Consider the following 12,327-nt stretch of genomic DNA (forward strand, 5'->3'; position numbering starts at 1 on the left):
CTATTCTGGCTATTGTAAATCATACCAAAGATTAAATTACTTGATGATTTTAGGACACTAGACACTAAAGGGGACCAAATATTCTAAAGGGAGAAGGGAAAAAATACAAGCGTGTTCTAGATGTCAGTTAATAGTGGGACTTACAAAATGACACAAAATGTTATAACAGCGATGGCGAACCTTTTTTGGCTCGCGTGCCACAAGTGGGGGGAGCGCAGGGGGTCGTGTGCGGGTGTGCCACACCCATAATGCAATGTGCGCCCCCCCAATGCGCATGCGCGCACAACGGGCGACCCCCCCATTTTTACATGCTTTTTTCGCCCTCCCCAGGCCCCAGAGGCTTTATAGGAGCCTGGGGAGGGTGAAAAGAGCCTCCCCCGCCCCCCCGGAGGCCCTCTGGAGGCTTCAGGGACCGTCTGGAGGCTTCCCTGAAGCCTTTGGAACGCTTAAAACGACCCTCCGAGCAAACCGGAAGTGACTTCCGGTTTGCTCGGAGGGTGGTTTTAAGCGCTCCGAAGGCATCAGGGAAGTCTCCGGACGGTCCCTGAAGCCTTTGGAATGCTTAAAACGACCCTCCGAGCAAACCGGAACTTCTGGTTTGCTCAGAGGGTCGTTTTAAGTGCTCCGAAGGCGTCAGGGAAGCCTCCGGACGGTCCCTGAAGCCTTCGGAACGCTTAAAACGACCCTCCGAGCAAACCGGAAGTCACTTCCAGTTTGCTCGGAGGGTGGTTTTAAGTGTTCCGAAGGCTTCAGGGAAGCCTCCGGATGGTCTCTGAAGCCTCCGGAGGCCCTCTGGGAGGGCGGGGGAGGCTCTTTTCGCCCTCCCCAGGCTCCTATAAAGCCTCTGGAGCCTGCGGAGGGCGAAAAATGGCTTTTAAAAAGGAGAACTCAGCTGGCCAGAGCGCGCATGCGCGCTGGCCAGCTGACAGAGCAGCACCTCGCGTGCCCTGACAAATGGCTCCGCGTGCCACCTGTGGCACGCGTGCCATAGGTTCGCCATCACTGTATTATAACATCAAAAATATTAAGAGAACAGAGGCCAAAATTAGTAACTACAACATCAACACTGTCAATAATGATTATCTGCTTCTTTGGCTACACTATTCTAAAAGGTGTTAACAAAGTAACCACAGATGTGGAATAAATTTAATCTGACATAGCAGAGGAAGTACAAAAACAGGCTTTATCTCATAGCACAGAAATCTATGTAATGGGATAAAGAAGAATGAAAGAGAAATCAAATCGTACAACATTTGATTGGATTAGAGATTAAGACTGCTAGAAGTAAAAGGAAGGAATGTAAAATGGCTTATTTGATTAAGGTTAAAATAAAACATTGTTTTGCAAAGATCTAGCAACCTTTTAATTGCTTAATTGCTGGGGCCAGGACTGAAAAGTTGATGTTTTATGAATTTGTTCACAGATAAGGGATGGGATGAATATTTGTAACCATAAAGGGATTTACAAATACTTGTGATGAATGTTGTAAATCACTTCTTTATATATTTCTTTTCTTTTTCTTCATTATATCCTTTCTTTTCTTTTCTGTACTTTTCATTATTTTTCTATTCCTTTCTCTTTTTCCAAGTTTAGTTTGTATTAATGTTTACCAAATTCTTATTGAACATTATGCACTAGTATAAATCACTAATCATTTGGGTACAATTTTGGAACTTCCTACCAATTCCAGTCCCAAATGCTAAAGACAGATCACTGCCTAAGATCCTTTAGTATTGTTGTCTGAGAATTGCTGCTGGTTCTGTGCAACAGTTTTTCCTCTATAGTTATTGAGGGTGACTGTATCCTTTTACCTTTTGTCAACAATAATTTATCCAATTATTCTTCTAACTAAAACATTTTAAATATCTTAGATTATTTTATAATATGGTCTGAATGTCCTACCGTCACTAACTGGAATTGCCACTATCTATAAAGTAACTTATGTTGAAGATAAAGCATCATAATTACCTTCAAGATCTTCAAGTTCTTTGGGTTTTGCCCAACGTGATTCTTTTGTTTGAGAGTTGTAGTAATAAGGCTTTCCAGAATCAGATTTGTATTCTTTCCATGGGCATTTTGACAACAATTGCTAAGGAAGGGGAAACAACACAATATCTGAAGCCATTCTATAATACAGAAATGAATGTAGTAAAATGCTTTTAGAATCTTTGGAAGAAGATGCAAAATTGCAAAGATACAAGTTGCACACAATTCATTTTATGAAATGAAACTCTTTGGACATACTCTGCCTAGTGCAGCATTAATATGAAGACAAGGATATTAAAAATGAACATTGAAAGGAACATTTTTCTTAATAGTAAATATTTCTTTTTCATTCAGTGAGACATGGATAGTTAGATAATTACATGCTCAATTGCTTCTTTTACCTCTGCAGGGGTTTTAAGATCATCTGGCTTCTCCCAGGTAGACTGCTTCGTCTCAGTATTGTAATAGTATGTTCTCCCATCTGGTGATTTATGCTCTGACCACGTAGATTTCTAAAGAAAGTAGAACATTCTATAGAAAATTTGTCTTGGGATTTTAAGATAGAGCATAACAAAGCTATTAAGAGAAAAACATGACACCTGTTTTGAGGGCTCTTCATTAGTAGAGTTATTGGTTGGAGTGGCTTGTTGCACTGCACAAACTGGAGGTGTAGGCTAAATAAAGAAAATACGAATTAAATTTAATCCAGTGAAATACAGTTTGTTTTTATTCAAGAGATAAAAGGAATAACCTTGTTCCTTAATTTTATTTCTGTACTTTAGAAAGCAAAGGTTTTGATCACATAGCTCTTTAAGCCTTTATTAGATATTAACAAAAAATAATGTCACTATAAACCAATGTATTTCTTTCGGTGTTATACAATGCTTTTAAATAGTCCCAATGAAAAGTTCATTATCTGGTTCTCTTGATAGATTCTAAATGCTAGGGATGTAATCAAGAGTGATGCATGCTTGTTTATTACATGCTAATCATATTTTTATGATCCATCTTGTTTCTGATTCAAATCTATAACCCAATCTACAAAATGGCAGTTATTCAGAAATGAAAAGTACAACAATGGTGAATAGGAAACTCCTGCTTCCATTAAATGTAATGATGCTTACCAGAATAGCTTAGCTTCATTAATGTGTTTTAAAAAAAATAAATCTGCATTATATAGAAATGAAATAACTGATTGCAATGATCAAACCTAAGTCTCAAATGTGCTGATAGTAATGGAGAAGTGAACAGAATAGGATCTTAATTATTTTATAACAGGTGATTGCATAACTATATGCAAATAGCTATGTCTGAAATTTAAAAAACTAAAAAAAAGTAATGGAGACATGGAAAAATAAATTTATACTAAAGATGAATACTTTTCAGATGCGAGGACATGAAATTTGAGATTTCAAGATAGTACTTGCTGTCCTTTTCAAAGCCTTTCTATAAGGCACACTCATTTACAGCAGGGGGCAGCACCTAATCAATTCTGATGTCAGAAACCTTAACAGCATCATAAGGGAAATAAAGTTGAAAAATACATCCAAGACGATGATAATGAAAAATCACTTCTACAATAAAGCCAAGAAAATTCATCAACATAATATGATTACAAGGATTCAAAACTCACTGTAGGGACACTTTTATATACTTTCCCTGTGTGGAAAGTGGAGCCTATAGGGATTGCTTATGAAAATGGTTACAGGTAGCATTCTTGACTTATGACCATTTGTTTAATGATAGTTCTAAGTTATAATGGCCTTGGAATAAGTGACTTACAACCTGTCCTGAAAGTCATAACTGCTGCAGCATCCCTGCAGTCTTTTGAGTGCAGTTTCAGTATTTGGCAACTGGCAATAATAAGGATTGCAACATTCTGCATTCACCTAATCATGATTAATGGTTTTCTCAGTTTGCTTCTGACAAGCAAAGTTAATTGGGGAAGCTGGATTCGCTTAAGCACGTGAGTCACTTAATGACCAAGATTCACCCAATGACTACAGTAAACTGGTTATAAAATGGCATCCAGCCACATGATGACTTATTAAGGATTGCACTGCTTAGCAACCACAATTCCGGTCCCAACTTTGGTCACAAGTTGAAGATTACTGTATCCCTGAAAATTCTTAAGGATTCAATAAGAAACAAAAACATTTTATAACTTAAAAATTGTGTCTCTGTGCACATTTGCATTATGAAAACATTTTCTGATATATTCATATACCCCAACTGGAGTTACATATACTATGTTCTTACATGCTCTGAGAAGTAATTCCTAATCATTACTATATTAGCTATTGGGGAACTTGTAAACTGAGGAATTGCAGCTTAATTCAGTCACAATTCTTGCTTCTCATTCTTGTTCCAGAATAGTTACAACAGATTAAGAAGCATTTCATTCTGTTCTTATGACAAGGGTCTCTGGGAGACATGTGGCATAAAAAATTAATAAAATATACAACAACAAAGTACAATTACTTAAGGAGAGGGTTATCTACATATTGGGGGAAAGGCTCAAAATCTATAAAATAGCAGGCATGGCATTGGGATCCAAGCCCTGCCCAATTTGTATACATATACAGGAGGGTTTGCATTTTAACATAACACCTGATAACATGTAGATTTTGAACATCCTATAGGTTTCCTTAGTTTCAAGGTTTTGATTACGATCTTTAAAGCGCTTCATGGCATAGGACCTAGTTACATGCAGGATCGCATCCTGCCCCACACATCCCTACGACCAATTCGCTCACACAGAGAGGGACTTCTCCGGGTGCCGTCCGCCAAACAGTGTCGGGGGGCGACATCCAGGAGCAGAGCCTTCTCTGTGATGGGCCCAGCCCTGTGGAATGACCTCCCCCGTGACATCAGGATTATTTCCGATCTCCGCTCCTTCCGTGTACAGTTGAAGACCCACCTCTTTCAATCATCCGGCCTGGCTCAACCGTAATCTTTTCATATTCCTCCTGACTGTCTTTTTTAAATTTTAAATTTTTATTGTATATTGGATTTTTTATTTGTTAATGGTTTTAATTTGTCTTAATGTTTTAATCTATTACCTCCTCCGTGCATGTATGTCTTTGTATATATGTATGTTTATATATGTCTTGGTGTACGCCGCCCCGAGTCCTGTCCGGAAAGGGAGCGGCTAATAAATCCAAATTTATTATTTATTATTATTATTAAGAAGTATGGCTAGCTTTTAACAGTGGTTCATTAATATTCCATATTATCATTATTTAATAGTTTGTCCTGGTTTGGATGTAACAAATCAGAACTAGCTGAAATATCAGGCATGATCCTGCCATAATTAAGCTTTTTTGAATGAATCCCATCAAGGGAAAATGTTTACTATATTTTAAATGTAATTTAATGTAAAGTTTTGAATAAAATGAATCAGAGGTGGGTTCCTACTTGCATTGGTACAGGTTCGCTTTGCGCGCGCTTCCCACAGTTCCCTGTAAATTGTTCTGCGCATGCGTGAAGAATGTGAAAAACTACTAAAAAACATGCTGGCAACGGTAGTGGCAACCGGGGAATCGGTTCAGGGGCATGGCCGGCCTGGGTCACTGCTGGTTCTGCGACCAAGGCCAAATTACCACTACCTGTCCCCCTGAACTGGTGCGAACCAGTAGGAACCCCCCTCTGAAATGAATGCACACAAATATAATATCTAGTTCAAAATTGCGTAAGTGGTAACTGTATGTACCGTGTTTCCCCGAAAATACGCCAGGGGCTTATTTTATTTTGACCCACGAAATATGGCCTTGGGTTTATTATCGGGGGTGGGTGGGGTGGGGGTCTTATTTGCGCCAGCCGAGCGAGTGGCCGGCACTGCTCTGATGTGTCCTGTTACCGCCCCGCGTCGGGCTGGGCTTTCTTTGCGAGGGGGACAATCTGGGGAGTGAGAGAGTTAGGAAGCCGGGGCTGGCGTGGGGCCGTTTCTCCAGTCAAGCGTCTGATTCATCCCCAGGGGTGAGCGTTTTGCCTCCTCTCTGCCCCGGCTTGGAAGCTGCAGAGGAAGCCTGCCATGCCCGGCAAGGGGGGGAGAAGAGACGACAAGAGAAGGCAGGTCTCGCTCCACACCTCTCACTTCTCCTCCACCCCACCTGCCACCCCTCTCGCTAAAGAGACGGTGGGGAAGGCAAGCAGCCTGGATTCTGTTAGCATTGGGGCGGGGTGGGAGGAGTTGGGCTGCGACATACGCGTCCTACCCAAGACTTGCAGCTCCGTCGTGTTTCTCGCTGTTTTGTCCAGGGAAGCACCCTGTAAAAAAAAATCTCGCGAGTTCAACTTTCCTGGACAAAACAGCAAGGAACACGACGGAGCTGCAAATCTCGGGCAGGACGCATGTCTCGCAGCCCAACTCCTCCCACCCCGCCCCAATGCTAACAGAATCTAGGCTGCTTCCTTTCCCCACCATCTTTTTAGCGAGACGGGTGGCAGGTGGGGTGGGGGAGAAGCGAGAGGTGTGGAGCGAGATGTGCTCCTCTTGCTGTCACTTCTCCCTCCCCTCCCCGGGCATAGCAGGCTTCCTCTGCAGCTTCCAAGCCAGGGCAGAGAGATGACGAAGGGTGAAACGTTCACCCCTGGGGATGAATCAGATGCTTCACTGGAGAAACGGACACACGCCAGCCCAGGCTTCCTAAATCTCTTGCTCCCCAGATTGTCCGCCTTGCAAAGAAAGCCCAACCCGATGCAAACGCCGCCTCCAGCCACCTCTTCATCCTGGTGAAACTACGTTTTTAAAGGATGATCTGCGGGGGGGGGGGGATTTCCTGCACATTGGCAGTGGCGTCTCCTCACAGGGCTTCTCCCGATGTTCCAGGGGCGAAGCAACATCCCATAAAGGAAGGCATGGAAATCCATACAACTGGGGATGTCAGAAGAAGCCTTGTGAGAAGACGCTGCTGCCAACATGCAGGAAATCTCCTCCCCCTCCCCCTTCAGATAGTCTTGTGGGCTGGCCGGAGAAGTCTTCAATGAAATTCGCTCTGTCTGTGCTTCTGCAGGCAGCAGTATCTCCTCGCAGGTCTCATTCTTCCTTCTCTTTGGCGGATTCTCATATATTTTCAAGCAAAACACTGCCAAGAGAGGGAAGTATCTCTTCTCCCTTCCTTGCCAAACTTTGAGTGTAGACGTAACGTTTCACAAAGCTCCTTAATCCGCGGCTGTTGGCTCCCTCGCTTTGTGTTTTTTATACACATACCAACATACCCACCCTTCCTGGGAATGCCGTTTCCCACTCCCAAGATTCCGTTTCCAAGGAAAGAAGAGCGCTGGGGCAGCACTGGACTTTCCCCCCTGCCCTGACTCCTGTCAGCCTCAACTTTGCTCCTGAAACCTGCGGGCCACTTCTCTGCTTGAGCTCAGCCGAAGGGGGGGTTGAGGGCAAGGGCGAGATGAAGCTGATTGCTTCCCCTTTGCCTCCTCTCCCAAAAGCAGTCTCGGGCGGAGCCACTTTTGCAGCAGGAGACTCAAGCCGGCCTTCTGAAGGGTACTGTAGCAGCAGCTATCCACAATTTTTTTACCCTTATTTTGTCCCGATCCACGTGGCTCACTGGGCCACGTGGGTCGGGACGAAATAATGATTTAAAAAATTGTGGATAGCTGCTGCTACAGTATCCTTCAGAAGGCCGGGGCGAGGCGCGTGGGGTGCATCACTTGGCCTCCTGCTGCTTTTGTGGCCGTAATCGATGGCAAAGGCAGCCGCACCTGCCGGAGGCCACGGCCTGAGCAGCACCCGCAAATCAGCTGTTTTTTGAATGGAAGCCGGATCAGCTCAACTGATCCGATTAAGGAGCCGAGAAGCGCTGAGGTGACTAGGGAAGGGAAGGGCTTCCTTCTGTACTTGCCATGGCACCCTTTCACTTGGGCTTATTTTCGGGGAAGGGCGTATATTTACACCCACCTCAAAAACCAGGCAAAAACCAGGCGTGGGCTTATTAGCAGGACATGTCGTATTTTCGGGGAAACACGGTATATGGTACAAATTATGAGTTCTGAAGCCAAGTTACTGTTACTTTACCTGCATTACTTATCCTATTCAAACCTTATAACTAAGTATGAGTGTTCTAAGACTTTGGCAAAGTTAAGTACTCAACAAAGTGCTTGCTTTAATATAAGAGGGAGAAAGACAGCAGGGAAACTGGCTAGAAATGTCCTTTCTTACCTGAGTTCCAGGGGGAGCTAAACCTATGCAGAAAAAAATTGAGAAACCAATGTTATGGAAATACTAAAACAAACCCTTCCTGATTTACTTAATGTGATTCAAAAAAGCTTTAAAGTTTATTAAAATAAATTGGCACACAAGTCCTATATTTAACAGCTTACTTGCCAGGAACTATTTCAGGCAAAATGTCATGGATGTACATTTTGGCAGAGGCCACATTTAATTAATACAATTTATACTTAAAAAGAAAGGCAGAAATAATAAAAAATAAAAAGGCAGATCATAGGTGTTCAGATGTTAGTTATGGGTTACATGCAATCAGCCAAATCACATTTTAACTACCTAATTTCCTAGAAAGCATTTTTCATGCCAATATTCCAAGTACTTCTCTTCCAGAGCACTGATTAGATTCATATAGTATGCAAAGTTAGCTGGGTTGGTTGGATTCACTTTTGCATATTGCGTGAATTCACCCAGTGTGCTCTACAAATATCTTTTTATTGTTTAGCCAAAATTATGGTTTATTCAAAAGATAATACAGAGAATCCTCAACTTACGATAGCAATTGGGACTGGAATTTCCATTGCTAAGCAATATAACCATAAAGCGTGGACATATTGCTTAGCGAAGGCAATCCCTGCAGCCCCAGTTGATGTTAACAGAATCCCATGTTTATTAAGCAATTAACCAATACAACCAAAGTCCGTGGAAAGGTCAGCAGAAAGTCCTAGGCCCACAGGCAGGTAAGTGGCTGCTGCTTGGTGGGGGAAGGAGCAAGAGGGTCACAGGAGAGGATGCATGAGAGGATGCATGAGAGGATGGCGCAGGCATGCAAGAAGATCAGGAAAAGTATGAAGGGGTGTGCAAAAGGAACTATTTGGGTCAGGTATGCAGGATGGCAAAGATGCCAGGAGATACATGAGAAGTTCTGGCTGGGAAAGGTGCAAAGGGATGTACAAGAGGCTTCTGAGTACAGGGAGGGTACAAATAAATTCTTACTAATGCTTTGATATTTTGTGACATGATTTAATATAACCACTCAGTCACTCAGGTGAGACAGGTAGTATAGCAGTATGATGATTGAATAAATAAATAAAAATATAGCTGATGGGATGACACAATCCTGACTACTATTTTGTTAGAATTATTTCCCCTAACAATTGTTAGCATTTTCTCTTGTATTTTTCTTTTAAAAAATAAATAAGTCTAAAGGCCATAAAGTTTGTTTGTTCCATTATAAAAACAGGCATTTTCAAATTTTCTTTTGATAATTAAATTAATTGCTAAATTTATTTTTAATTAGAAAAATAATATTTCTTATAACAGTCTAAATTACTTAACAAATAATTGATTATTCATACATACCAATTTGTGAATCCATGCTGTTCACTCCTGGCTGTAAAAAAACCAAAAAATTATATATATATATATATATATTTCATGCCGTAGACAAAAGGGTATCTCAGTCCAATTTGAGATGACAACACATACATACATACATACATACAGTCATACATACATACATACATACATATCGCCATTTTAAAAAAAACTTTCCATTCCAGTCTTTTGTGCTTGTATTTTCTGGTTATTTCCTGTCCAAGTACTAATCAGATCCAAACTTGTTTTTCAAAACCAGACAATATTGGCTAGGAAAGAAGAAAACTACGGACAGACCTCAACATATAACCAATAGGGACCAAAAAAAATTGTTGTTGAGTGGTGTAATTATTAAGTAGGCAGAATGCAACTGAACCCAGTTTGACAAAATTTTCCATAATTTGCAACTTATTTCCTGCTTCTAAGTTGACTTTGCTTTACAGAAGCTGGCTGGGATGGTTGTAAATGGCAATCTGCAGGAAACTGTGATCATCATAAATATGGAGCAATTGCCAAGCTCTCAAATTATGATCACATGACTGTGGGGCACTTAGACAGTTCTTAAGTGCGAGGACTGGTTGTAAGCCAGTATTTGCAGGACCACTATTAACTTTTAAGTTTGCTAAATGAATGACCTTTAAGCGAGGACTACCTGCATTGTGTAAGGAAATTACACTGGTATGTCTATAGCAGTGATGGCAAACCTATAGCACACGTGCCAGAGGTGGCACTCAGAGGCCTCTCTGGGCACATGCGCCATCGCCCCAGCCAAGTTCCATTGCATTTCTCCGTCGCGTTTCTTGCCATCATTATCATCAATTCTCTTCTCCTGCTCCATTTCCCGTTTCTACATTGCAGCGCAGCAGCCAGGATCCACTTTGATAGCGGGGGGGGGGGGGGATTTGCCTAGCCAAACTAACCCTGCAATCTCCCCTACATCAGATTTGATCGGGTCGGTCAGTGGCTCCATCAGCAATGAACAAAACAGCCCCGTTGTGCCGCACCTCCTCCTGCCACCAAGCGTGCCCAGCCATGTGTGGCTGTTCCTCTGTCTTTCTTTCCCTCACGGATCGCGGTGGACAAAAAACAAAATGAGGCCACCCCCACTAAACAAGCAGCAGCTGCGGTGGTGGCGGAGTGTAGGACAGAGAAGCAAAGTGATAACTTGATAACTACCTTTGTTATACTTTTCAGCCCTAGACCATCGTAGTATTTGCAGAGTAGTTAGAGAAAGGAATGGGGTGGGGGTGGGGGAGAGAATAAGCATATTTCTTTATTGGAACCACTCATCAGACAAAGAAGCAGAACCAAAAAAAGCTATCTGGGCTCCATGCACTGGATTCAAAGCATCCCTAACCTTGTCTTTTCCTGCAAGATACTGGCCATGTACCAATAACTTTGCCCTCCCCCATTTCTTGTTTTGAATTTCCTGTGCAAAGGTAATTGGATTTTTTGCCTTGTAACCAAAGGTATCTAGGCTCAGACTGTGCCTTCTTCTGTCCCAGACAGGACATTTTATGGCGATACTGTTTTCTTCCAGATAAATAATTGATGGGTATTTAGTTATGAGGAAGGCAATGTCTCTTTCAATAATAGAAATTAAAACTATTTTATTTTAAAGTAAAGTAAAAATATACAGAGAAAATTGGGATAAGAAAATGAAGAGAAAAACCACGAAATGATATTACAAAAGTTTTCCTTTTTTATTGTTGCTAAACGTAATATTTCAAAGCAGAAAAAACTATGAAGGGGCATAATCACGTTTTTCTTGGAACAATTAGTTGAACTCTGCCTTGTTTATCATTATTTTAGGTAGTAAAACCTCAGTATTCAGGTTAAATTGCAGTGTTGGCACTTTGCGATAAATAAGTGGGTTTTCGATTGGAGTTTGGGCACTCAATCTCTAAAAGGTTTATTATCATTGGTCAATAGTCACCAGCTTAGCTCAGCTCAAAGGAGACTATTTTTTTAAAAAAAATACATGTTAAGTATTATTTATTTTGGGGAAGTAAACAGTCACTACCATTTCATACGGATTCCGCATGTTTGGATCTTAGGAATGTGTTTTGTGTACAATCATGCAAGATTAGTGCGCTCTATATGGAAACCCTTGAAGACCACCTGAAAGTTTCCTCTGGTCCAGAATGCATTATTTGATTCAAAATGTAGCTATTACCTATAAAGCCCTACATGGCATGAGGCTCAGTTGCTTGAGGGTTCCTTTGACTAAGCAATGCCATTTATTAGGACACTGTAAGTACACCTTCTCTAAAGGACCATCTGCCATCTAGAATGAGGCTCCCTAAGATCCAAAACCACTTGCTGATATTTGAAGGGTCTTGAAGACTTGACAATGGTGACTGAAGCTTCCTTCAGACTATGTGGGTTGTTTTCTTTTGGTCTCATCTGGCTTTGTCATCCTGTCAATTTTACTCTTTTTTAAATCTCTTTTTTTTTCTTAGTTTAAAGTTTCAGTCAACTTGTAATCCACCCAGACTTGGTAGAAGTTGGGCAGCATTTACTGCATATATAATAAATTACTACTTTCTCTTAGCAATTATCTATTTCTCTCAATCATCAATTAAACATCCTCAAATATCATTTATATAGACAGTTTTAGTTAGCATGTATACTATAGTATACTTAGTATACTAAGAATACTATATAAAATAAGTACCACCACATATATAGAAAACAATATATTGTATCTCCATCTTAATAATCTGAGATGACTTTCCTAAGTTTTTAAATTTTAACAGTAATGCTTTCAATTTTGACCAAAAACT

General features: G+C 41.2%; 1 protein-coding gene and 1 long non-coding RNA gene across 3 annotated transcripts in view; both read right to left on the minus strand.

The window, feature by feature from the left end:
• The window catches only part of LOC309384912, a 683,650-nt gene that overhangs the window by 333,769 nt on the left and 337,554 nt on the right, over nt 1-12,327 (minus strand). The window lies entirely within an intron of this gene.
• PRPF40A (pre-mRNA processing factor 40 homolog A) overlaps nt 1-12,327 on the minus strand; it is a 38,774-nt gene that overhangs the window by 16,368 nt on the left and 10,079 nt on the right. For both annotated transcript variants that reach the window (XM_081949282.1, XM_081949281.1), the window contains exons 4-8: nt 9,527-9,557; nt 8,162-8,184; nt 2,586-2,660; nt 2,388-2,498; nt 1,969-2,089 (exon numbers count right to left, since the gene is read on the minus strand). In XM_081949282.1, coding sequence (XP_081805408.1) covers nt 1,969-2,089; nt 2,388-2,498; nt 2,586-2,660; nt 8,162-8,184; nt 9,527-9,557 — 361 coding nt within the window. The remainder of the gene's footprint in view (nt 1-1,968; nt 2,090-2,387; nt 2,499-2,585; nt 2,661-8,161; nt 8,185-9,526; nt 9,558-12,327) is intronic.

This window comes from Natrix helvetica (assembly GCF_964273705.1).
Source record: "Natrix helvetica genome assembly, chromosome: 1".
NCBI classification, from domain to species: domain Eukaryota; kingdom Metazoa; phylum Chordata; class Lepidosauria; order Squamata; family Natricidae; genus Natrix; species Natrix helvetica.